The 24,809-nt window shown below is 54.6% G+C and overlaps 8 protein-coding genes across 8 annotated transcripts; 7 read left to right on the forward strand and 1 right to left on the reverse strand.

The window, feature by feature from the left end:
* Positions 1–685: 685 nt before the first annotated feature.
* CLAFUR5_04626 (uncharacterized protein) lies at positions 686–4,126 on the forward strand (the record flags this gene model as incomplete). The annotated part of the gene is made up of 2 exons (XM_047903774.1): positions 686–1,974; positions 2,326–4,126. 2 exons carry the CDS (start codon positions 686–688, stop codon positions 4,124–4,126), a joined length of 3,090 nt encoding a protein of 1,029 aa, XP_047760850.1.
* Positions 4,127–4,871: 745 nt separating this feature from the next.
* CLAFUR5_04627 (General alpha-glucoside permease) lies at positions 4,872–6,661 on the forward strand (the record flags this gene model as incomplete). The annotated part of the gene is made up of 4 exons (XM_047903775.1): positions 4,872–5,125; positions 5,193–5,232; positions 5,283–6,025; positions 6,082–6,661. The coding sequence occupies 4 exons, from the start codon at positions 4,872–4,874 to the stop codon at positions 6,659–6,661; spliced, it is 1,617 nt and encodes a 538-aa protein (XP_047760851.1).
* Positions 6,662–7,680: 1,019 nt separating this feature from the next.
* Positions 7,681–10,096, forward strand: CLAFUR5_04628 (uncharacterized protein; the record flags this gene model as incomplete). Its single annotated transcript, XM_047903776.1, has 4 exons — positions 7,681–7,683; positions 7,739–7,804; positions 7,869–8,433; positions 8,484–10,096. The coding sequence occupies 4 exons, from the start codon at positions 7,681–7,683 to the stop codon at positions 10,094–10,096; spliced, it is 2,247 nt and encodes a 748-aa protein (XP_047760844.1).
* Positions 10,097–12,229: 2,133 nt separating this feature from the next.
* CLAFUR5_04629 (uncharacterized protein) lies at positions 12,230–12,544 on the forward strand (the record flags this gene model as incomplete). Its single annotated transcript, XM_047903777.1, has 1 exon — positions 12,230–12,544. One exon carries the CDS (start codon positions 12,230–12,232, stop codon positions 12,542–12,544), a length of 315 nt encoding a protein of 104 aa, XP_047760845.1.
* Positions 12,545–12,854: 310 nt separating this feature from the next.
* Positions 12,855–15,083, reverse strand: CLAFUR5_04630 (Low-affinity potassium transport protein; the record flags this gene model as incomplete). Its single annotated transcript, XM_047903778.1, has 1 exon — positions 12,855–15,083. The coding sequence occupies one exon, from the start codon at positions 15,081–15,083 to the stop codon at positions 12,855–12,857; it is 2,229 nt and encodes a 742-aa protein (XP_047760089.1).
* Positions 15,084–15,933: 850 nt separating this feature from the next.
* On the forward strand, positions 15,934–17,472 carry CLAFUR5_04631 (uncharacterized protein; the record flags this gene model as incomplete). The annotated part of the gene is made up of 1 exon (XM_047903779.1): positions 15,934–17,472. The coding sequence occupies one exon, from the start codon at positions 15,934–15,936 to the stop codon at positions 17,470–17,472; it is 1,539 nt and encodes a 512-aa protein (XP_047760088.1).
* A 1,555-nt stretch (positions 17,473–19,027) lies between these two features.
* On the forward strand, positions 19,028–20,923 carry CLAFUR5_04632 (Cyclic AMP-dependent transcription factor ATF-2; the record flags this gene model as incomplete). The annotated part of the gene is made up of 4 exons (XM_047903780.1): positions 19,028–19,139; positions 19,288–19,326; positions 19,382–20,549; positions 20,605–20,923. The coding sequence occupies 4 exons, from the start codon at positions 19,028–19,030 to the stop codon at positions 20,921–20,923; spliced, it is 1,638 nt and encodes a 545-aa protein (XP_047760091.1).
* A 739-nt stretch (positions 20,924–21,662) lies between these two features.
* CLAFUR5_04633 (Spindle pole body component alp6) lies at positions 21,663–24,398 on the forward strand (the record flags this gene model as incomplete). Its single annotated transcript, XM_047903781.1, has 1 exon — positions 21,663–24,398. The coding sequence occupies one exon, from the start codon at positions 21,663–21,665 to the stop codon at positions 24,396–24,398; it is 2,736 nt and encodes a 911-aa protein (XP_047760090.1).
* Positions 24,399–24,809: the final 411 nt, after the last annotated feature.

Consider the following 24,809-nt stretch of genomic DNA (forward strand, 5'->3'; position numbering starts at 1 on the left):
CACCATCAACCACGCGGTTGTCCCCTTCACACTTCCTCCTAATCTTACTGAGTACGTGATGAACGCTTGACAAAGCTCTTAACGGCATATCTCGTGGTGTTTGCGCGGTGGCAGAGGGCAGCTCTTTGAGGCAAATTGCGACGGGGCACTGAGGTGACTTGGTTTCTGACTGCACACCGCTGGGCATCACTGCTCTATCACTGTACTGCGCGCGTCTTCTGCTTCAGCACGACGGCGTATCTCGCTCGCTCGTAGCCGGCCTCGACATTTAAAGTCGTGCCGTGCTCGTGGACGTGCAAGCGATTGACGCACCAGGGATGGACAGTCCTGGCTGCCACCTTCTGTACAGCGCCGCTTAATCAAGGCCATTGACAGCCAGCAAACCCGACTTCTTCATCACGCACAGCAACACAAGCAGACACACGCCCACGCTGAGACTGAGACTGAGACTGAGACCAGCGTATCAGCGCAGCACACACAGTCTCTGGGGCGCCAGACAGTCCTTTCCGTGAGACTGCCGCCATAGACTTTCCCGAGCGCGGAGTTGTCATTTGCATCATCTCCCCGGACCCGTACGCCTGCTGTTTGCCAAGCTCAAACGCGCACGGGCCACCTTTCTCCATTCGGCAACCGCCAGACTCAAACGCCGCCCGCCGGGACTACTGGAAGACCTGTGTCTGTCGAGATGGATCGACTGCCAGCAAACAGCAGTAATGAGGGCTTCCCGAACGAGAACTTGTTTGGTAATAGCCACAACTACAATTCATATGACGACCTGAGTCTCTTTCCGAATGGCACCGATCCCACGTTCAACGATGCTAGTTGGGGCGTAAACGCCAACCAGTCACGTGGACCGCCCGTGTCGGGTTGGCAACAGGGCGCGAACCACCACGCTGCCACATCATCGCATGCAGCCTTCACCGGCCAGGCGACTCCATACGGACGCAACCTCAACCAGAGCCCGGTGTCATTCCCGCAGAATCAGTTCGGAAATTACGGTGCCCCTCCGCCCTACCAATACCAGCAGCCACGATACGACCCTGGCTTGGTGACACCAAATGGCGCCGGACAGAACTTCAATCTTGGCTCTCATGGCTTCAACTCGCCTGTGCCGAACGGTGCAACCGTCACACCGCAAGCGCTGCAGCGCGAAGGTCAGCCTTCCGGCCTGCAGTATGCCATTCCGCAGAACTATGCACCGGCAACACAGAATAGAGCAATCCCGAACCCGTTGCAGTATCGGCCCGTGGATCAGAAGACGCTGCTGGCATCCATACCAAAGGGCGCTGACTCTGGCATGTTCAGCATCATCAGCCTTGATAGTCTCGCTCGTGCCACAAACTCTGAGCGCATGAACAACTTCGTCAATGTTGGCAAGGAGGCTATTGAGTGGAACTGTACACGAAGTGCTATACCATCTTATGGTGCTCGTCATTCACGAAACGACCTTCGCAAGCTGGTGGGCAACAATACAACCGCATTGGCGAAGATCGGCAAAAAGTCGAGCAAGCACAAGAGCTATCCGACATTATCTAGCGATATCAAGACTGTGTCGCGTACGCCTGGCGTTTCGAGTGTCAAGCAAGAGCCTGACTCGAGCAGCTCGGAGGACTCATCCAGTGATGATGACTCTGAGTATTCCGAATCGGAGGACGAAGATGCACCTTTGCCGGCGAAGAGACCTGACAACGCTCGAGCGGGTGTCGAATACGATACCATCAAGGCGCTTTGGTACAGCAAGCGGAGACAATTGACTACTGACACCATCAAGAAGCGTCTTATTGAGTTCTGGGAGCTCATGAAGACAATCCGTGACCGCTGGAAGAACGATCAGGAAGCCGTGGCTAACGCAGAGGAGAACAAGCAGACTGGTGATCTGACCTTCCTCCAGAGTCGAGTCAAGGACCAGCGGGACATGGCGGAGGCTGCATTTAGAGCGGCGCTGAAGCATGGCCATCGAGGCATTATCGAAGTGTGAGTACATTCCCTTCCCCGACTTGTGACATTGTGACATTGTTTGGCGTGCGGCGGGCGGCGGCGGCAGTTGAGCAGCGACAGTCGTGACGGTCTTTCATCCGTGACATGCAGGCTACGGGAAATGAGGATCAAGTATTGGAGGCGGCACACAGCTGTGCAGTGCATCGCTGTTTGCTTTGCGAACGGCTTTTACCCCTTCAGATAGCTCGGTCCCGTAGTATAGTCTCCAGCGCCTTCAAGTTACCCAGCATTGAGGGCCTAAGCCGGCACTTGTGTGTCGCGTCGTTATGCATCGACATGACTATTGGCAGCGCTCCATCGAATCATCACTGATATGTCCGTCGTTAGACTCGCAGAGAACACCGCCCTGATATTCCTGTGCTATCAATTCTTGCTCGACCGCTTCAAGGCAGATGATGTGAACGGGTCCCTATCCCGTGCGATTCTGGACCTCATGAGCAACTTCACCACCCTCACGACCGAAAGAAGCGAAAAGGTGCATCTGGTCAAGATTTTCCCCCGATATGCGAAGAGAGGCGATGCGAGGACGAAGCACTGGGTTGGAAAGATTCTTGCCAACATTGATGCAGCCGACAAAGAGGCTGCTGCGCGGGCAGAGCGCAGGGTGTCTGAGCAGCCCGCTGCAAAAGCAGACCAAACCAAGCCATCGTCTCCACCTGTAAAGAAAGCGACACCCCGGTCTGTTGCCGGTGTCAAGCGCGCAGCGACCACTTCTGCAGACGGTGCCGTGCAGAAGAAGGTTGCAACCGGTGCAGTAAAGCCGAGCTCAGCACCAACTGCTGCATCGAAGACGAACGGCGTAGTGAAGAAGCCTGCGGTGACTGCACAGAGTCTGCGAGGCGACGCCACGAAAGCAGCTGCGTCTACAGCCAACAATACTGCCACAAGGAAGACTGTTGTAGCAAAACCTTCTGGCTTCTTCTCAAGTCTGCAGTCAGCACAAAAGAAACCGGGCACATCAAATGCCGACAAAGCATCGGCTGCCACGGGCAAGCAAGCCACCGCAAAGCCAGCTGAGCCAGTCAAGTCCGGTTTCTCGTTCGCGGAGACAATGGCTCGTATCTCACAACCCAAGGAAGAGAAGCCAGTCCCCAAGAAGGAAACAAAGGTCGTGCCAAACGAGACTCCAGAGGAGCGTGCCAAGCGGATTCGAAAGGAACAGCGTCGCAAGCTGCGTGTCGAGTTCAAAAAGGGTGAAGACCTCGTGCAGATCAAGTACTTCACTCACGATCCAGAAGAAGAGATCAATCATGGTGAAGGACAGATGCGAGACATCTCTGATGCTGGCGGAGAAGGCCGTGCGCTGAAACAGTCTCAGCTGATGGATATTGACGACGAGGACGATGCCGAGGAGGTTCAAGATCTTCGCGCACACGAGCCGATCACCCTCGTGGACTTTAGCAATATTGACAAGGAGGAACGTGAGCGCAACTATGCGCCATATGGTGGCGGCCTTGTAGAGCCAACGTCGGCTGAGCGCGCTGTGCGGGAACACTATGAGAATAACAATCTCATCGTCTTCTACACAAGCCGCGACGAGATCCCACCCAACCCTCGTGAGCCTGTCGATCCATATAATGGCGATCAAGGTGGTCCAGCCAAGCAATTCGGGAGACCAGAAGAGCAGTACTGGGCTCGAGCTCAAGCGAGACAGGCGCGACGACAGGGCCAGCACAACTACAGTCAGCCGATGGCTCCTCCGTACGGCTGGCCTCAGCAAGCTCAGCAGTTCCAAGCCCCGCCACCACCACCTCCACCGGCCGGAGGCGTACCGGACATTGCCTCTATCCTGGCCCAGCTTGCACCGGCAGGCCAGCAACATCAAGCCTCATACGCACCGCCAATGCCCGCCACAACACAAGGCTGGATGGGTGCACCAGCGGCTGCTGCACCGCCACCACCTGCCGGTGTTCCTGATCTGAGCGCCATCCTGGCATCACTGAACGCCGGCAACACCCAGGTGGGACAGAACAGTGCCGCTGCTGCTCCAACGATGAACTATGGTGGACAAGGTCAGCAGCAGCAGCAGAGTGGCAAGAACCACCCCAACTACAAAACAAGAGTGTGTAAATATTGGCAGGAGGGAACTTGCAACAAGGGTGACAACTGCAGCTATCGTCACGAGTAGAGATGATACTTGGAGGATGGAATTTTCATGCATTCCATGCATAGCGAGAGGCGTTGGAAGCCTGAATTTACGTGTTAGATGCGAGCGACAGCGCATAGTGAGCGACACGCATTGGGAGGCGTACTGATGAGCATTCGGTGGGTACGGCTTAGGCACGGGTGAACATATGTACTACTAGTATCAGGGCACAGGACTTCGAGCATGATAGTTGGAAGCATAGCTCACGTCAGCCACACACCTCTCATTCAGTTCGTCTGTCAAAAGAAATGCCAAGACTAATTCCTTTGATAGCTCTACGCAGTCTTCAGCACGGGACAAAGGACGTTGATTGAGAACCATCTCTTTGTCCACCACACATGTGGCAAGTCATGTAAGGCACCTCACGTTCACAGCTACACAGTACCGTACATCTCCAAGTCCACCATAACCCGAGCTGGGACTGAAGCACCCAATAATAACACGCCATCGGCTCGACATCCTAGCCTGATTCCTCGATGCACAAGCTTTCCGGGGCCCGACCGAAAAGCTTGAAAGGGTAGAACTAGAACCTATCCCTTTGCACCTTCTCTCGGTCAAAGTTTCTCCAAAGTCAGCTTGTCCCCTGCCAGCTGCGTCCTCATCTAATGCGTCAACGACAGGCACATGGGGGGTTGCACGGACATGAACTTACACCTCGAACAGGTATAGTGAGGCTGAATATCCTAGTCATAGAAGAAGACTCTTTTGAGGACGACTTTGTAAAGGGATGGACGGCGCGTACGCATTCCCTCCAATTCATGAGGCTTCAGCCTCATCTTTGCCTTCTTCGCAGACGCAGACGCATAGAAAGATGCCATCTGCGACGTTGCGAGCTGAGGAGATGTTGCTACAAGATCAGGAGAGGTCGCTTTCCCCGGACGATCACGAGGATGGTGATGCTTATGTTGAGATTGAGGATCCGGATCATGAGGAGCGGGTGAGGATTTGGCCGGTGTTGGCGGCTGGGTGTACTTTATGGGGGTATGTTGAATGCTTGGGTAGCAGTATGTATTCTTGAGAGGTGTGGTTGTGCTGATCAACTGCCAAGATTACAATTGGTGTGGTCGACTATTTTCGCGAGAGGAACGGTTTGTGCTTGATCACGTCCATCTCGTGCAATGTGTACTAATTTTATCAGGCATATCTTCAATCGATTGGAATCCCGATATCTCTATCGGCCTTGCTATGGGTCGCGGGTCCACTGTGTGGTCTTGTTGTCCAGCCTGTGCTGGGGGCAATTAGTGACTCCTACGAGCCAGGACCTGGGAGGAACCGACGCAATCCATTCATACTGGCAGGTGCCATTGCCACGGCGGTATGTATGCTTGGCCTGGCATGGACGCCGAACATCGCGGCCCTCTTCGCTGGAATCTTTGGTGAAAGCTCTCGCAGCACGCTATTGATTGCGAACGCCTTTGTATGGGTGTATGGCCTCAACATCTCTATACAGCCTCTGCAAGGTGGCATCCGCACCCTCATGCATGAAGTGGTACCCATGCGAGCACAGTCCTGGATCGCGGCGTTGAATGGCATCATTGTGGCTGTTGGTACCATTTGTGGATATCTGCTGGCCTCAATTTCCTTTGGCCATTCTTCGTCAGGTCCAGAGTCGGAGGTTCTGCAGTTCCAGGCACTCAGCGTCACTGTAGCGTTTTTACTTCTGGTCTGCTCAGTGAATACGGCGCTGTGCACGTACAGAACGGTCAATACGAGGAACAGCGATACTTCGCTCGCCACCTCCTGGTACTCGCTGTCGCTCAAGGACGCAATCCTACGCAATTTGGAATGCTTGCGCTCCATGCCAAGGAGCATACGGCTCACTCTCCAGGTGCAGTTCTTTTCCTGGATGGGCTGGTTTCCAACTCTATACTATCAAACAGCGTGAGTCGAGGATCTCGTCCATACGTACCGTTCGGTGCACTGCTGACTTCGCATAGCTATCTGGCACACCTCTACAAGATTCCGACACGGACTGCCATGTCGAATTCATCGCAACATGCTGAGCAGGCAGCTTTCGACTCACTGCCTTTCGCAATCGTCATGCTAATAACATCGATCGCTCTGGCAGCGGTCCCTGCATGGATGGACTATGCTCCAAAGCACACAGCAGATGGGCAGTCCACGAGATCTCTCCAGTTGCTGGTGGATCTGTGGTTGGCTGGCCACGTGCTATTCTCCATTACAATGGCATCGACGCCATTCGTCACCAGTACGACGCAGGGGATCGTGGTGTTTGCCATGACTGGTATCCCACGGGCGTTGTCAATGTGGGTGCCATTTGCACTGGTTGGAAGGGAAGTGACCGAGTCTCGAGACGCAGGAACGTTGACGAGCTTGCACAACGCGGCCATGTCCGCGCCTCAGATTCTGGCGGCCGGGGCGTGTGTCGTGCTGTTCATGGTGGCGAAGTATATTGGAGGTCTGGAAGAGACTGTGTGGGCTATGCTGCTGGCAAGCGTTGCTGGAGTCCTCGCTGCGTGGAAGACGTGGCAGCTGCGAGGGGGGATGATGAAGTGATACATGTGATAATCGTGATGGTGTTGTTGGTGAAAAAGAACATTAAAGTTGACAGAACCTCGGGTGGGCTGATGGCGGTTGCCAAGCACGCAGCATCCTGTTTGGTAGACTGCGAATGCTGTTCCGTCTCTACCTTAACCACCTGCATCTTCCATGATCTTGCAGTACATAGATGCCTGTCTCCAACGCCTTGCATGTGGCTGCGAGTTTTTCATCGGTGACACGATCGATGACGAGCACGCGAGATCGGATACATGTATCGGCCTTGAAACAGTACATGTACAGTACAAGAACAGACGACATCCGACACATACGAAGACATCGGCATCTGCGTGCCGGAGTAGCATACAAGCAATGCCAGCAGCGGCACCAGCGGCTTCACATATGCTCAACAAAATGCTGTAGCAGCTGTACATGCTGAGGACGGCATGCCGCATGCGTAGTCCGCCGACATTGCACATCTGCGCTATCTTGGGTGAAACGGGCGACGACACGTTCTCCCGAGCCGCCGCCCGCCGTTCATCTCGCTACATGATACATCCTTCAATATCGACGCTGGAATAAGACTTGGAAGTTCTGCGCGGGAGATCCGCGGGAATGAACTTTATCATGCCACTGACATTGCTTGTGAACCCAAGCAACCATCACTCGTGATGCCAGAAAGTGCCCTTCCATACTACAGACCCGTCATCGTCCCCCGGGCATGGGGAGAACAAGAAATATACTGCCGATGGCCACCTACCGACCGGGAATCCGCTGCTGCCCAAACATGTCACTAGCACCTCAGACCAGGATTTGCCAGTAGAGCAACGTTTGCTACGTGGGACCATCAGATGGCCATGGTCCGCCAGAATGTCCTTGCGATGTGCAGGATCCCGACACCCGTACCACCTATCTTTCTGGACCACTGCGATCGTGAAACTCAACTGCCAACAAGCCTCGGACGATAAAGGAGTTTGTCTAACATCAGCCCGCATCTCACAAGCCCTACAATAGTCAAACCCGCGCGTTCGCAGCAAATGGAAAGACCCCTCGCCCACTGCGCGCTGTAACCGTCTTTATGCTAACACCCTGAAGGCCGATCAGGTCGTCAAGCCCGCCAACATGAATTACTCCAACATGATTGAGGAGAAGAACCTCAAGGTACGTATCGTGCAGCTGCATAAGATCGGCGCGCGCCTAGCTCTGACATTGGTCGCCCATCTAGAAAGGCTTCATTGTTGCGACGCTGATATCGACCATTGTGGGAACGTTCACGGCGAGCATGACTCTGCACGACAAGATAGCAGAACGACGAGACAAGAAGAAGCAACAGGGTATAGATGGTGGTCAGAACACCGAAATCAAGCAGCTGAAAGAGCAAGTCGCGGCCCTCAAAGTTGGTGAGGCCCCGAAAGACGAGAAAGCAGCAGGCGGTGAGAAGGCTGGGGAGGACAAAAAGTCAGCTTCAGCAGATGACAAGAAGTCTCAAGCTGCAGGTGACGGCAAGAAGAGTGAAGCCAACGTTGATGCGAAGAAGTCCCAGGCAGGCGGTGGCGAGGGAAAGTCGCAAGTCGGAGGCGAGAAGAAATCGCAGGCCCCCAACGATGCGAAGTCACAGCACCCACGCTCCCGATCAAGTTCAAAATCGAGCAAAGGACGCAGAAGACGGCGCGACAGTCTCGATGCGGACCAGGACTTTGCGCGTGTAGCCAATCAGTCAAAGAATGTTATCGAGCAGACGTTCAAGGACAATGTCCAGCGACTGGGACCGGAATACGCAGAGGGTGATCGTAAGTCATTCCATGGGGGCTCGCAGAGGCCTATATCTAACACGTTCTAGTCACCACTGTCAATGCGCTTCAATCCCAAATCTTGGAACAACAGAAAACAGTCATTGGTATCCTGCAGACTGCTGTTAGTGAAGGCCGAGAGCTGACCGAGGACGATAAGCGTCGCCTTATTGCAGCTCAGAATGCCGCTACAAATGGATCGCTAGATGCTCTGCAAGGACAATATGAGCGCATGGCGGCAGAGAAGGATGCGCCGCCAGCACCAAAGTCCGTTGCTCCACCGAAATCATTCGTGCCACCAATTGTTGCACCACCGACCGTTGCGAAAACAGCTGTACCTCCCCCAGGGACAGCAGTGAATAAGCCATGGGAGAGCGACCCATTGCCACCACCTACTGAGGATCGACGAAGATCGTCCAACTATGGCCGCAATGCTGCAATAGCAGGAGGTCTTGCCGCCGCTGCTGGAGCTGGAGCATATGCTGCGAACCGTGATGGTAAGAGAGAAGCGGACAGAGCTTATTCTGACGATGGACCACCAAGGCGTCGTCCGGCGCCAGAAGACCGCAGGCGATCATCTTTGAGACCTTCGGAGCAACCTCTCCCACCGGCCCATGATGAAAGGCCGCGGCGACAAGAGTACTCGCCACCACGTTGGGACGATGGAAGGTCATCCACGAAACCACGAGACAGACAACGGTCCTCTGGCGATGATAGAAGATCGATGATGACCCGTCGAGGGGGACAGAGGGATTATGTTGATGACAGAAGATCGTCATTCAGGCCACGAGATCAAGATTGTGACTTTGTACCACGCAAGCCATCGTCGGATCCAATGACAGCTCGAAATCGACCTCCAGACGACCGTAGACCCTCCATGAAGCCGCAAGACCCAGGCCCACCACCTGCAAGGCCCAAAAGTGTTGCGCCAAACACAGCTGCTCCTACCGCGAAAGCCACTACGATACCAGCGGCAGATCCATCGAATCAAGCAAAGAGTATCGCACCGAAGACACCAGCTCCTACCGCGAAGGCGACGACCATACCACCAGCGAAACCGCCTGGAGGCACAGTGAAAGAAACAGCAGCCAAGCAACAGGATGAAGCGATCCGTCCCAGCGCAATCGAGTCTCCTCCTCGCTCCTCGAACCATTCCTCGCAAAGGTCTAAGCACTCCGTTCGAGGCTCACCGCCGCCGCCGAAATCAAAGATGAAAGCGCTCCCTGCACCCGACGCACCTCTCTTCTGCCGCTACGCTCAAGACCTTCAGAGACACGGTCTGCCTCTCCACAAAACATTCAAGCCTGGCGGACCTCACTGCTGTCCCTCCTGCAACCTCATAATCCCAGTCGACACGCGCGACATCTGGGTCTTCAGCACGCACATTCCACCACAGCAAAAGGGCGATAAGCCGAGAACGCGAGACTATCGGATGGACTCACGCTTTGTGGTCAAGTGTCACGATGGACAAGGCAGGTTTGCGTGTGTACTGTGCGACAAGAACCGGGATTTGGATTGCATCTGCAAGAATGTGGAAAGTCTGATAAAGCATTTGGGGAGCGCGCATACGTTTGAGGAGTTTGATCAGGATCCGGATTTGGTGAAGATGAAGAATGGGAGTGTGGTGGAGATGAAGGGTGGGAAGGAGTTGGTGCTTGCTTGATTTGGTGCTGTGGTATGTATGGGTAGGTTGGAAAGCGAGGTGTCGAGGTGTACTTAGTTTGCAGCGCACGAGCGGATTATTGGTATAAAAGAATGTTGAAGGAGTTTTGCGGGAAGGATGAGTGCTACCGGCGGCATGAAACACAGCGGGCGACAGTGAAGGTGGGTGGCGGGAGCGACGACGGGGACATGGTACCGCACAGTCAAAAGCGATGATGCTGTGGTCGACCGGTGTGTTGTTGGACCGTCGAGGTGCATATTGACATAGTTTTGCAAGTGTTGGAGCGATGAGCGTCAAGGCGGTTGTTTCATTTGAGATGTATGGGACGACGAGGTATGCGACGATGGGGTAGTGGGGCGATGGGGTGGTCAGGGGCATGGAGAGTTGTGGAGCGGAGCCGGGTCAGCAACAGCGACAGGGTGATAGCACCTGTCTTGGCAACAATCATGAATGCGACGGCGACCGGGCGCAGGAAGCAACAGAAAGCGGGGGCAATGGAGCGGCGACGACAACATTCACGTTTGCGACACGCGCATACACACGAGTCGGCGACGATAACATCAAGACATGCATGTGGTGAGAAGCCCTCCAGTCCCAGGCGCAAAGGCCCAGGGAAGCTGATGGGCCTCCTCTTTCGAAATCCCCTGCCTACAGCATACCTCCTCCTGTCCTGCCGCCTGCATCTTCACGAGATTCCCCGGAGCGAGTTTAACGTCTTCTCGGGACCACGTGACAGGATATGTCTTGGCACGAGAGTCATGCGCTCGACTTCCCATGTCGGCTCTCGGTCAAGGACTTCATATATCAGCGAAAGAGTAGACCATACGTCGACCCCAAATGGGGAGCTACCACGGCCCTTGGACCCCAGCTCATCCTCCTGCCCTACCGTCTTCCGGGGCCATGATTCGACTGGTCTGCTTTCGGCTTTCAAGCGGGAGCTTGATGGATTTGTAGATCCTTTCCATCTGCCTCGCTCACCTAGGCTGAACCGCTGGACAGATTCATACTTCGCAACCGCCACGAAGGCACAGTGGGCGCGGTTCTACTTGCAAGCGAAGCTCTACGAACGCGACCCAAGCCTGTGTAAGCTAAAGGACCTTGCTGCGTTGGAGGAGTTGTGGAGCTGTGAGGCTTCTGGGCGCTCGATATGATTGGAATGGCGCTAGTGTCAGTCAGCACAAGTGGTGGTCCTATTGATTTGCCCCTTGTTTGCAGATCAGACATGACTCAATAATGTCCTCAGTGCTACCTTGAGAAAATCTTGGTTAACATCAGAAAGAACATGACATGCAATTTGACCGGCCTGGTGTAGGCAACACACCGGCGAGACCTGAACAAACGTATGAGGACGAGAAGACTGCGACATGTCGACGCCAGTGACCCCTGATCGTGCCATGGAAGATCCCTCCTCGCTCTTGGAACTTCCGAATGAGCTGCTCCTTACGATCCTACAAGATCTACCAGGCAAAGACTTGCAGCGCGCCCGCAAAGTATATTCCCACTTCCGCACCTTAATCGACACTAACGAGGCCTCCCTTGTCAGAACCGGACGTGAGCGTAACGGAGCGCGCCTACGACAGATTACGCACCCATGCATGCCACCAGACTGCGACACTCCCTTAGACTCAATACCAACCCCCGATCTGCTCGATGTCCTAACTCGCGTCTCCCAATTCAAGGGCATCGCTTACACCTTCCAATCCCGTCACCAAAAATGTGCTGTTGGCGGTTGTGAACCTCCAAGAATAAGCGCAGCGGTGTGGAGCTCTATCTGGCATTTGCTAGCTTGTCGCGAAGGCGTGCGATGCACGCTACACGTTCGATTGTCCGCAACCTGCTACTCCGGCTGCGAACGATATCAATACGTAGTATTAACTGCGAGTTCGCCAACAGGCACAGCGCGGCTAGCACGTAACACCAAAACTTGATTGCTTAGTTAGGGTACCTTTTGAAAACGGACCAATAAGAGGCGGCGCCAAGGCTAGTCAAAGGCTGGTAATAGAGCTCCACTCCCTCCTCGCTGACGCCACTACCTACGCTCGAGTGTTCGCAAGCTCACACGTCGCTACAGTATGGCTAGCGCTCGTCGGTCGCTACGCTTAAATAGTCGAACTCACAGCCAACGTCTACGCCATGCAGCATCCAGCTCTGATCCTCGTCAGCCGCTCGGACGACGCAGCCTACCGGGATCTCAGAATCAATATCAAAGTCATCGTCGGACTCCTCCTCGACCTCTACGTGCGCCGACATCCAGTACCTCGCGGAGAGAAGTGCAGTGATATACCCAACTTCGACCTCCTGGACCCCTCCAGACTTCCCTCTACAGAGCAGCTCCGTACCCGCCTCCACAGCAGCATTACCACAGGCCTACAAAGCTGCGGCGTGAAGCACGTGAAGCGCTACATCTGGCTGCGCAGCATCGAGAGTAACAGCCCGGTCACTGGTTAACCACGCCCGCTCCTCCGGCCCTTCAACCAAGGAGGATCGACTCCGCTCATGCGCATTCCTACGATAAGAGGAGATCTCGGTCATTATTTTGCATATGCTACGCGAGCGAGCTGGGCGTTTGAACATGTTGAGTGGAAGGTCGCTCAGAGGGATCGAAAATTCGGGACGTTGATGGATCTTGCCGTTATAGAGGAGTTTATCGTCGTTTAGAGCAACTGCTAGCCGAGGAAAGAATCTATAAGTCACATCTTGTCGTATTAGAGTGGCTTAACCCACCCCTGTGTTCTCAACCTTCCTCTCACCACTTCATCTACACCACTTCCCTGCCCCGACTCCTCGTCCTCAACCTCTCCATCTCCAATCTTCTCCTCCCATCTGCTTCCTCAGTCTCCGCCGTCTCCTCACCCGGCAGCAAGACCGCCTTGTCGATCGCCACTGGCAGTCCTCTGTGCCGTCCTCGCAACATAACGAAGCACAGAATCAACTTGCTGCCTTTGTGCCACGTGCCCGCGAAGCTGTAGTTCTCCCATGGGATTCCCACGCTGATTCCGACGCATCCGTAGCCAGACACAATCTCAAAGAGGAAGTTGAAGACTGAAAAGTTGCCCTGGTCGCGATCGAATTGACCTCCCTCGATGATCATGATTAGGAAGAGAGCGATGACGACAGTCCACATATCGTGCGCAAGTTGTGCGCGGAGTTGATGCCGGATGAAGTGCGTATTGCTCTCTTTCTGATGGTGGTGTCCGGCAAGGTGGCCAGTGATGCGTCCCAGGAACCCTCTGTCACTGGATCGGCTCTCTTCTTCCTTCTCAGCGTCTTCAGCATATATCCCCAGCGATCTCTCCTCATACACATTACTGTTGCGCATGGTGATCACTACTGGGTAGACGCTGATGTACATCATCACGACGTACAGGACTTGCAGACTGATGCGCACCTGGCTTATAGGCACGACATAGAAACCACCGCTTCGCACCGCGAAAGCCTGGAAGAGGCCGTCAATCACGCGCACGCCTACGGGCAGGATCTCGATGTGTTCATTGCCAATGTTGAGGATCTCGAAGCCGGCCCAGTCAATAGCATTTAGGACGATGACGGACGCGAGCAGCCAGTAAGTATGACGGCGAGGAAAGATATTGGTGTAGCATCGGCGTGGATGGTCGAGGAGGAACTTCAGGGTACGGGCATGCTCGCGCCAGGGTTCTGAGTCGGTGAAACGGGTGACGAGTTTCCACATGGTCCAGATTATAAGCCTCAAGAAGATTGGGTAGCATGTATTGCCGGCGAGGATCAAGAAGCCCATAGTCAAGAGGATGTAGTGGCCTGTCTGGAAGGCTGTCATGTTCGCGTCGAGGAGACTCATGCCAGAATTGTTAAAGGCAGACACGGCATTGAAGGCACCGACCCACCAAGGGTTCAGACCGTTGCTACGTGTTACGTCTGGTCTGGTGCTGGCCACCCAGGCCGCACAGCCAATGGCTCCGAAGAATTGCATGAGAAGCAGGTAGGTTGGTACCAGCCATGACAGGACCTTCACGGCACGATACTCGTAGCCTCCGAGCCGTTCGCGCTCCTTTTCAGTGAGGCCGTACATCTGGCTGTTCCTTCCCATCCAGCCTCCCAAGGTATTGATGTAGCCTCCCAAGTCTTCATAGATCTTAGGCTTACTTGACGATATGTCCTGCTTCGAGTTTACATTCGTGCCTGATCGTGTGGTGCTTACAGGTTCAAGGCTGGCTGACGGATCAGCACCTACGCCTTGGACACGGAACAAACTGTGGCTTCGCTTCCTGGGCGACACTGGCGAGTGCTGCCGGTCAAAGATCGTGTCATCGCTGAAGTGGAGTCCAGCACGATGGTCGGAACCGTCTATACCCAGCTCTTTCTCATTCATGTCGTCATGGTCAGATCGCGTCAGATCACCATCGCGACTGCGTTCCCCATTTTCCCCCCGCTGTGCAGCCGATTTGATCCCTGTGTCTTTGGATATGTGCCCAATATCGTCCTCCTTTCGACTTCGCTCTTGTCGCTCTTTGCTCTGTTCAACCAGGATCTCTTCATCTTGTCGATCTTGTCTCGTTCGACTACTAAGCGACCAGCCATGCTTATGTCCTCGAGAGCGGCTCCTTCCTCTTTGTGCTCGACGACGCTTCTCGCGCTCAGCCAAGACATGTTGGAACTTCTTCTCAAATGCAGCCTTCCTGAAGTGTACCACCACGGCCGAGACAAAGATCGCGGAGCCGAAGAAGATCTGTAGGAGCAGCCAGACCTGCTGGAATGTGTTCAAGCTCGAGAGGTTGACGGTATTCAAGCCGGCCTCAGTCATGGCACTGGTGGACAGGAATAACGCGTCTATGAACTGGACGCTGTGTGACGGGGTGGAGGAGCGCCAGATGATTAGGGCGCTGATCATACATGATATGATGAAGTAGGCGTAGTGTATGGTGATGAAATTGAGCGGTGGCAGCCAATGCTTTCTGACCCATCGAGATGGTTTCTGCAGTGGTCCCAGGTTGGGCGCTTTGAAGGGCGCCATGCCAAAGACACTGACCGCGAAGCCGCTGGGCCTCACTTGAAGTGTGATGAGCCGTCGAGAGTGTTCGCTTCTGGTGAGGCCCAGCGGCTTGCAGCGATCATATGCTTCGTGATGGTAACTGCTGGCTGTATTTTGGGCATTGCTCGTGGTGTGTCGATGGGGGTGTGTAGGGTATTATGACGGGTGTCAGGGAGAGGAAGACATTGGAATGCTCTCCTACTGTAGCGTGTATGGTTGTTGTCTCGTGGACGAAAGTGCGGTCAGCTACACAGTACAGAACTTCTTAGCGTGGTGGACAGTGGACAGTCCACCACAGCCGTCAGCAAGCGTCTTCCATCTGGCCAACGGGGAGCTGATGTTGTACTCCATTTCTCTGCACATGCACGGAACATGGTCCTCGTGAGACCATACACGTTGCCACGATGCCTTGCAGCACGACGTGTGCCCTGCTGTGCCTCGACGGCGGCAAAAGATTGGCCTGGACCTGAGACGTGCGACGTGCGACGAAAGCTGCACCAAGCGCCAAGCGAGGCCGAGTCCATCGTCATGGCGGGCCTTCGCGGGTGCACGGGGACCGACACGGCTACATGTAGGCTGTAGCAGTGCTTTGTGTGCATGCGGTGGGATACAGAAGGTGGGATACCGCCCGATATAATATATTTGTTGGTCACACGCCTTTTCGACTAGAACTACATTGCTGCCAACTTCTTCTACTGCGACCGCTACCTTCACTTCTCGTGCACAGCATCGCCACAGTGGCTACGACTTCACGGCCTGGGCATTGAAACATAACACCAGACATTGACCCTGCCAGCAGAACCCACTCGTTTTGGTCACCACAGCACTCAACATGGCGAGCCACAACGATCCCAAACTGCTCTATGCGATCAAGGGCATCAAGGCATACCACATTCAAGATGGCCAGGAGCAGGACCTGACACCTTCGGGACCACAGACATTATCCTTGTTGATGGTCCCAACGAGCTCCCACTTCGCTCCCACGACCATGGGCGCCAACGAGGTTCCTGACGAAGACTTCTACCTGCATTTGAACCTCCCACCGGAGCTCGATCTGCCTCTTCCAGCAACGACACAGGTGTACCACCAACCACCACACAGCTATCTTATACCTAGATGGGATCTGGGAACGGGTGCTGGCGCATTCACACGAATCGAGTTCCCACCCCTCGGCTACGGCGTTACGCAGGACGATGTCGACACCTTCGAGACCATTCTCGCACAGTGCACTGCCTTCCTCGAACGAGCCAGACCTCCAATGCCAACCCGACCAAGCTTTAATGAGAAGGGAGGATACAATCCAACAGATTATGCCCCCGGTGGCCGGTACGCTGTGGATGACAAAACGGGCAGGAAGCATGGCGAGATCGTGCTGATTGACGAGGACAACGGCTCAGTGGTTGGCGAGCTGGGAGAAGGCGCTCAAGTCATCGAAGACTCCAAGCTCAAGCCAGGTTCCAAAGATCCCGTTGAGGTCCAGGTCAGTGCAGATGGCAAGACGATTGAAGTGCGCCCAGTCTCGGAAGAATACCTGCGCATGGCCAGACATCCTGCCTACAAATCGAGTAGCATTGTCCAGAACGCCGCGACCGCATCGCGCTTGATCGTTACGGGAAGCTCATACGTCGGCAACATGCTAGCCAGCGGCGCAGACAACTTCACGCAGAAGACCAAGCCGATCGCGAAGCCGATGGAATTCAAGCCAGCCACACACGAGCGAGTGCGCAAGATCAACACATTCACGCAGAAGACTGCAAGTGTCTCGAACAAGACCGTCGGCTCGATAACGAACACTGTTCAGAACATTGCAGCGAAGGCATCAGGGCATAAGGGCGACAGGCCTCACAAGGGCTACGATGAGAAGGGCAGACCTCTGAGTAAGGACGATTACAAGCCCGGCTTCCTCAATAAGAGCATGATCGCCTTCTCGACAGTCATGGACGGCATCGCCACAGGGGGCAAGACTCTTCTCGAGACCGGCGGTGCAGCAGCAAGTACAGTTGTCGGCCACCGCTACGGCCAAGAAGCTGGGTCGATTACAGCTGGTCTTGCTGGTGGAGTGAAGAATGTAGGTCTCGTCTACATTGACGTGACTGGTGTGTCGCGGCGAGCAGTCATCAAGTCTGTGGCCAAGGGTATGGTCGTTGGCAAGGTACGAGGCGGAGGTGAGATCGTGGTCGGAGGAGGTGACGGCGGCGAGATATCCACTGAGGAGCTCAAGAAGATGGAAGCGCAGCAAAGTAGTAGTGTTGCTGCCGACCACGGAGGCTTCCAGCCGCAGGGTGGCGCGTACGATCCTGTTGGCTTTGGCTCTTCTGCGCCGCCGACGTACCAAGAGTTTGGACAGCCAGGTGCATCGGAGAAGCGATAGACATGGCGCATCGATGGTAGTGGCCGGGACGCACGACTACTGTAGACACTGGGCAGGCAAGCAATGCAACGAGAGCAATGATGAAAATGGGATACCCTAGATAGCTATCTTCACATGGTCGTACTTACATGATCGAACATACCTACCCTCTTTCTCTCTTGGTGTGACAACCACCATCCTATTGTGTCACCCTGCGGCATGCCGAGATTCGAGTCCCGGAAGCGCGGCCGGTGAGATCTTGACCAGAGCTTCCATTTCACGGCAGAGTGGATCTATACACGCAGCTCAGATCTTAGCAGACGAACCAACAGCGGTGGAATGCAGCGACAGCAGCGCTAGAAGGTGGAGAGGAGACAGCTCCGAAAAGCTTCCTCGGAAAATGCTGGATGCTACAAAGCGGAATGCAGTTGTCGATATTGGTTGCGGTGTTTCTTGACAGCGACAGGACTCGTGAAGGTGGAATATATATCTCATAGTCTTGATCAGAGCATGCAACTTTCTTCTCATCGTCGCTCCACATTCCGAAGCGTGAAGATGTCGGGCAAATCGCCACAAGGCCATGGGTGGTTGAATCGCGATCGTTCCCGCTCACGTGGCTCGGCGACTTCAGTCAAATGGCTTTGATGACCACTGTTGAGGCGGCCTGGACAAAGGACTACCCATAGGCCAGGCAGAACCAGACTGACAGTCGTTACAGACAACCCTCCGAACTTCGAGCACGCTATCCAGCGTCTTTGGCAGCCAGGACTATGCAGTATGCACCATGTGCGAGGTGAATGCTCAAGTCAATGACGTCATTTTGATTACAAAAGGCATCTTACCCGAGAGAGCCCGTGACTCCGAGCCGTGTTCCCTGTTGGCTTAGCGCGCGTCGACCACCTCTGCGATTCAAAAGCCTGCGCCTCCCATTTCGAATTGACATCATCATCACTGACGTAGCGCTCACCTCTCGACGACGAAACCCATCAAGCGCACGGTGCTTGGTTGTGCAGGTCACGTTGTACCGGAAGACGAACCCCAGAATTGATTACTCACGGCCTTTAACCACCATCCCACGCACTCTTGGAGCAGAAACGAAAGCATTTGCCTTCGGGCGCAATTTGCATTCTCGGAGTGCTGCAAAGGCGCGTCACAGACCAGGTTCATCGCTCGGCGGTAGCATACCATCGCGCGTCGCATTGGAGTCGACCAGAAAAGGTACGTCCAAGTGTTTCCGTCACCAGCGAGTCGAGTTGAGGCGCGGAAACGAAAGTGTTTTCGAGGTGAAAGCCGGGCCAGTCTTTTGCCACCCAGCGACGACGCGGCACACCGAGGGTGATGCTTTTGGAGGAGGTCGCATCGTAGTCCATCTCGAAGCTCATCGTGATGACCGGTTGGTATCAGGCGCTGACCGTCGTAATCATACAGAGTCTGTCTGCGAGCAGGAAGCATAACAAGTCGAAAGGTGTTGTTGAGAGGGAGGAGGAAAGGAAGTGCACTCGTAGGATCGACGAAACGTTCCAAGACTGAGGCACGAGGAAAGCAACTCTCCCACAATCCCACATTGACGTCAGTCATGGCAACCGCAACTCGATCATCTGCAACCGCCTCGCCTCATCTAAACAATGCTGGCATCAAGAGCACCACAGCATCACCTCGCTCTAGTCGCAGTGCCCTGCAAACATCAGGTATGTTGTCGCTTCCACATATTATCTCCCTGGCTGGCGGCGCATGTCACCTCAACACGCGCGTGTTGTGAGCCTCGATGTCGCCAACCATTGGGACATCGTCATCGCGCATCCGTGTACGATTGAGCCTCACTGACAACATCCCCAGACACTTTGAAGAAGGAGCCTAGTGTTGAGGCCAAGCCAGGTAAGTCGTCGGCTCACACAACATACATCGCAATGGCAGTCACTGACCACACCAGAATCGAGCGTACCTACCATCAACCAACCCGACGAGACGGACGCCACTGCCAACAACAACAAGGAAGCCGTGACTACCAATGCGCCTCTTGCACCTCCGCCTAAACCCACACAGAACGGTGGTGGAGACTACTTTGCCGGAGCGCACAACGATCCGAACTTGTCGAGAGAACCGAACCCATTCGAAAGCGCATTTGGAAACCCCGCAGAGACACCAGGCAAGCCGCAACTACCTGGCGTAACCAGTCTGACATCGCCAGCTTCCCTTCTACCTGGCAACACACCTGGCTGGCCCGGATCCCTGCGCTCTGGTCCTCTCAGTCCTGCTATGCTAAGCGGTCCTAGTGGGTCGAACGACTACTTCAATAGTGACCATCACTTTGGAGGCAGCTTCCCGACCCCTAACGAATCTTCGTTGAGGACTGGATTGACGCCCGGTGGAGGCGGGTCTATGTTCCCGCAGCCATCGCCGAACTCGCAAGCAATCTACAACCAGTTGCAGAGTGGTGGTGCTACGCCAGGAACACTCGACTTCCATCGAACGGCCATGACTGCGCGTGCACAGACTCAGGCCAACACGAACACTTACGGACTTGGGCAAGGCATCGCCACTTCGCAACCGCAACAGAACCCAAACATCCAGCCTGACCTCGATAGCAAGCCTTACAACCCCAACGGCTCAACGTCGAACCAAGACAGCCAAGATCCGTTCGGTTCGCACCAGACCAACGACGCCGCGAACGGGCTGTTCATGCTCGCGCAGGCTGGTGGACAGCAACGCAACGCCCAAGGGTACCCAATGTCTCAACAGCAGCAGCAAGGATACCAACAAAACGCCCAGATGAAACAGGGCGGTAAGGGTAGCGTCGGTAGCACCATGTCCGGCGGTAGCACTGGCGAGGACAATCAATACTCCGACGATGCCGACTCCAAGCCATCGACACGGAACGGTCGCGGGAGGAAGGGTCCGACAGGCAAAGCCGCCAATGGAAAGAGGAAGAACGACGACCCGTCTGCCAAGGGCGCAAACAAGAGACAAAGAGGCAGTACTGTGTCCGAAGAGCCTGAAGACGCCGACATGGGTCAAGATGATGATGAAGACCAAATGAACGCCGATGGCAAGAAGATGACCGACGAGGAGAAGCGCAAGAACTTCCTCGAGCGCAATCGGTATGTGTCCCTGATACTACAGCCAACCTGACATGATGCTAACAATACATGACAGTGTCGCTGCTCTCAAATGTAGACAACGCAAGAAGCAGTGGCTGGCAAACCTCCAGCAGAAAGTCGAGATCTTTAGCACAGAGAACGATGCACTGGCTGCAACCGTTACGCAGCTGAGAGAAGAAATCGTCGGGCTGAAGACATTACTTTTGGCGCACAAGGACTGTCCAGTATCTCAAGCACAAGGGATATCCGGCATGGCCATGCAGCAGATCGCGGGCGACGCACACGGCTTCGCGAACCCATACGGCATGGCAATGGGCCAAGGTGGACCTGGCATGCAACAAAATATGCAGCAAGCGCAGATGCAGAGAAGGTGAGTTGTTCCAGACAACAACTATCTCTGCATCTTGTAAGTATGCTGACTCCTTCCTAGCTAGGAGCGCTCTGTGAATGCGCAGTTCGCCACCCCGCAGAACAGCTACTACGGGACGCCTCCAAGTGGGCCTTACTCGAGGTCTTCCAGCGGCTTCGAGGCCAACTCTTCAAATGGACCCGACACAAACACGACCGTAGGAACAGATCCGGAGAGTCCTACAAACTACATCAACTTCAGCTCTCCGCACTCGCATCCACGGTACGGCTCGCCGCATCAGAGGCATGGCGATCCGCACATGTAACACTTAGTTGTAGATGATGATGCCTCATGTGATTTTTGCTTTGGAGTGGTGGAGGATTGCACAAATGGCGGCGTAAGGAGTAGGAAATATAAGAGGTAGCTTGATATTCGAGGGCATCGATCAGGTGGAAGTTAGACACTTGTCGAGACAATTGAAGAGTGATGCTACGATAGCGTTCGTACATGGAGCTTTAATGACGAGAAAGCATATGATCGCAACGGTGTCTCTCAATGTACGTTGTGTTTAGCATGCAGGGCAGTCCTCGTGCACGTGTGAGTGAAGTGAAGTCGCAGTGAAGCATGTTGCCTCTCCGGCAAATCGCAACCCCACCAAACGCCAATCTCAAATCGCGTCTTCCCAAAACCAAACACCACATCACGCGTCATGTCATAAACAATTCCCTCTCCATCCCACACAACAATGCGCCCAAGCCCCTTCCATGGCCTCCAGATCCGACCGCGTCGATAGCGCCCTACAATCTCTCCTCGAACGCCTTGTCCCACCCCAACTCCCTCATGAAGACGACGACACCGCGAACCAGCGCTGGGACGACGCCTACAATTTCGCGACTCGAACTGTAAAGCAGGGTGGGCATGGTGAGCAGTTGGGAGAAGATGTGGGTCATGTTGCGGATCTTATTAGGAGGAAGTTGGTGAGAGATGGACATGTGATGAGGGGAGAGGAGGAGAGGAGGTTTGGCAATCTTGTGGAGCGGTTGGTGAGTCAGCCGGTGTTGAGTCGCAAGGGGGCGATTTTGAGGTTTTTGTTGCGGAGTGAGGATTTGGGGTTGAGTGGAGATGGGGAGAATGGGAGGGATGGAGTGTTTGGAGAGGAGGAGGAGGAGGAGGATGAGCAGACGCGGCGGGATGGACAGGAGTTGGTGGAGCAGGAAGATGAAGATGATGATGAGGAGGTGATGGAGGAGAAAGAGGTGTTTGATGAGGCTTTCAGGAGGAACGGCTTACCGCGTGTGAGTCCAGCGAGCGGACCTGAGAGCCCTAAGAGGCCACCGGTACTGAGTAGGGAGAGGGAGAGGCAAGTCCCGGCTAGGGAGAGGCCACAGACGAGGCAAGACGAGACACCGGTCGCACCGAAGATGAACGGAGCCGTGGGTGAGCCGACGGAAAGTGCGCTGCTGAGGGACCTGCCCTTTACACTGCAGGGACTTTCGTCGAACAATCTGCCTTTTGCGGACGCTAAGTCATTGAGGTTACCGACCACGCTACCTGTGCCGCTTGTTGCACTTCTGCATACGCTGGCTGAGCCGTCGTTGCTGTACAAGTCGCTCTCGGATTTCGTCGAGTCTTCTGAGGGTGGTCTGGTAGGGCAGAGTCTGCGTTCTGCTATTGGGATCGAGTTACGATCATATCTGGGCCTGGTCGCTACGCTTGAAGGGCAGATTCGGCGGGCGCTTGCTCAGCTCGACGAGACGAAGCCACAAGGTGGACTTGGGAAGACAGCAGTGACGCTGAAGAGATGTGTGGTCTGGACACGAGAAGCTACACTTGGTCTCCGCCTGATGAGCATGATCGTGGAGTCTGCGAAGGGCAAGAAAGGAGGCGAGCTCATCACGCTCATACACACCTTTTCATCCTCACATGGCGACCCCTTTGTGCATAGCTTCGCAGAACGGATGCTCACACACGTCACGAGGCCTTTCTACAACATGCTCCGGGCCTGGATCTATGATGGAGAACTGGAAGATCCGTACCTGGAGTTCTTCGTCTTTGAAAACGAAGGCTATGAAGACAGTGGCGCGACTAGTGTCTGGGACCATAAGTACCGGCTCAAGCAAGGCATGATACCATCGATCATGTCATCAGACTTCGCAAATCGGGTATTCTTGATTGGAAAGAGCTTGAACTTCATCCGCTATGGTTGCGGTGACAGTGGCTGGGTGGAGTCGCACAGCAAGTCTGCTTCGCGAGAGCTAAAGTACGGCGATATGGCGACTTTGTCTACGAGCATCGACGAGGCATACAAGACAGTCATGGCACGATTGTTGAGCCTGATGGAAAGCAAGTTTGCACTTTCTTCGCATCTGCAAGCATTGAAGAAGTACCTCTTGCTGGGTCAGGGCGACTTCATCGAGTTGCTGATGGAATCACTATCGGCAAACCTGGATCGACCAGCGAACAGCCAATATCGTCACACTCTGACCGCGCAGCTTGAACATGCCATCCGCAACTCGAACGCACAGTACGACAGTGCAGATGTGCTTCGTCGGCTTGACGCTCGAATGCTGGAGTTGAGTCATGGCGAGATAGGCTGGGATGTTTTCACCCTCGAGTACCGCATCGACTCACCTCTCGATGTGATCGTGACACCCTGGGCCAACAAGCAATACCTTAAGGTCTTCAACTTCCTCTTCCGCGTCAAACGGGTGGAGTTTGCCCTTTCCACAACATGGCGGAACGTCCAGACTGGTGCACGAGGCGTTCTAGGTTCTGTCAGCGATAAGCTCGGCGCAGACTGGAAGAGCGCACGTGGCGGTCTAGCGGAAATGATTCATTTCATCGATCAACTACAGTACTATATCCTCTTCGAAGTCATCGAAGCCGGCTGGAATGGCCTGCAAAGCAACTTCAAGAAGCCCGATGCCACACTGGATACCCTTATCAGCGCACACACAGGCTACCTCCGCTCCATCACACGGAAAGGTCTCCTTGGCGGAGGTGGCACAGCAGACTTCACAGCACAACTCCACGAACTCCTCAAACTCATGCTCGCGTACCGCGACGCAGTTGACAGCCTTTACAGCTACAGCGTTGCCGAGTTCACCCGACGTCAAGACCTCTCCTCCCGCATCGAAAGCCGCACCAAAGCCGGGCGGTGGGGTCTCACGGAAGCTGACGAGTCTTCGCGCTCAGAAGAGTCTCCCATCCCGCCCCTGTTACAGACAAATGGAGGCAGCCTAGATGGTGAGAGAGATCGGCTGGATCAGATCAAACAGAGGCTGAGGAGTCTTGAGATTGATTTCAGGTCCAGGACGAATGTATTGCTGGGTGATTTGGCGCATCAGCCGGATACGGATATGAGGTTCTTGGGCGTGGCGATGAATTTCAATGACGTCTATCAGCCGGTGAGGAAGAGGAGGCAGAAGCCTGGTGATAAGATGCAGGCATCGATGGTGGGCAGTGTGGCGAAGAAGCCGGCTGAGGAGGTGAAGGCGTGATGAGCTTGGCTGTCCTTGGGTCATGGGCGTGAATGCGGTTGTCTGTTTATGCTGCAGCGTGGCGCTTTGGTGTTGAGGTATTGTCACGGTTGACGGTCTATGGTGAAAATCAATGAATACATGCCCGAAAGCAGTGTTGTTTGTGGCATGTGACGCGGGGTTCTGTCAGTGAATGAGCTCGCGCTTTGCGGCGCAAATATGTTTCTGCTGAAGCCGAGGATCTTGTTTGCGTCTCACCTCCACCATCCTTTTTCCTCGACTTCACTTCCGACAGCCAACGCTAACATCAACACCGACAGCCAACAATCAACATTAACACCGATCAATATCAACACGAACATCCACAATCAACACCAACAGCAACGTCCAGCGGCACGCAACATCCTTACTGGGTTAGACATCCTACTGATA

The sequence above is a fragment of the Fulvia fulva genome, chromosome 4, assembly GCF_020509005.1.
Source record: "Fulvia fulva chromosome 4, complete sequence".
In the NCBI taxonomy this organism is placed as follows: Eukaryota; Fungi; Ascomycota; class Dothideomycetes; order Mycosphaerellales; family Mycosphaerellaceae; genus Fulvia; species Fulvia fulva.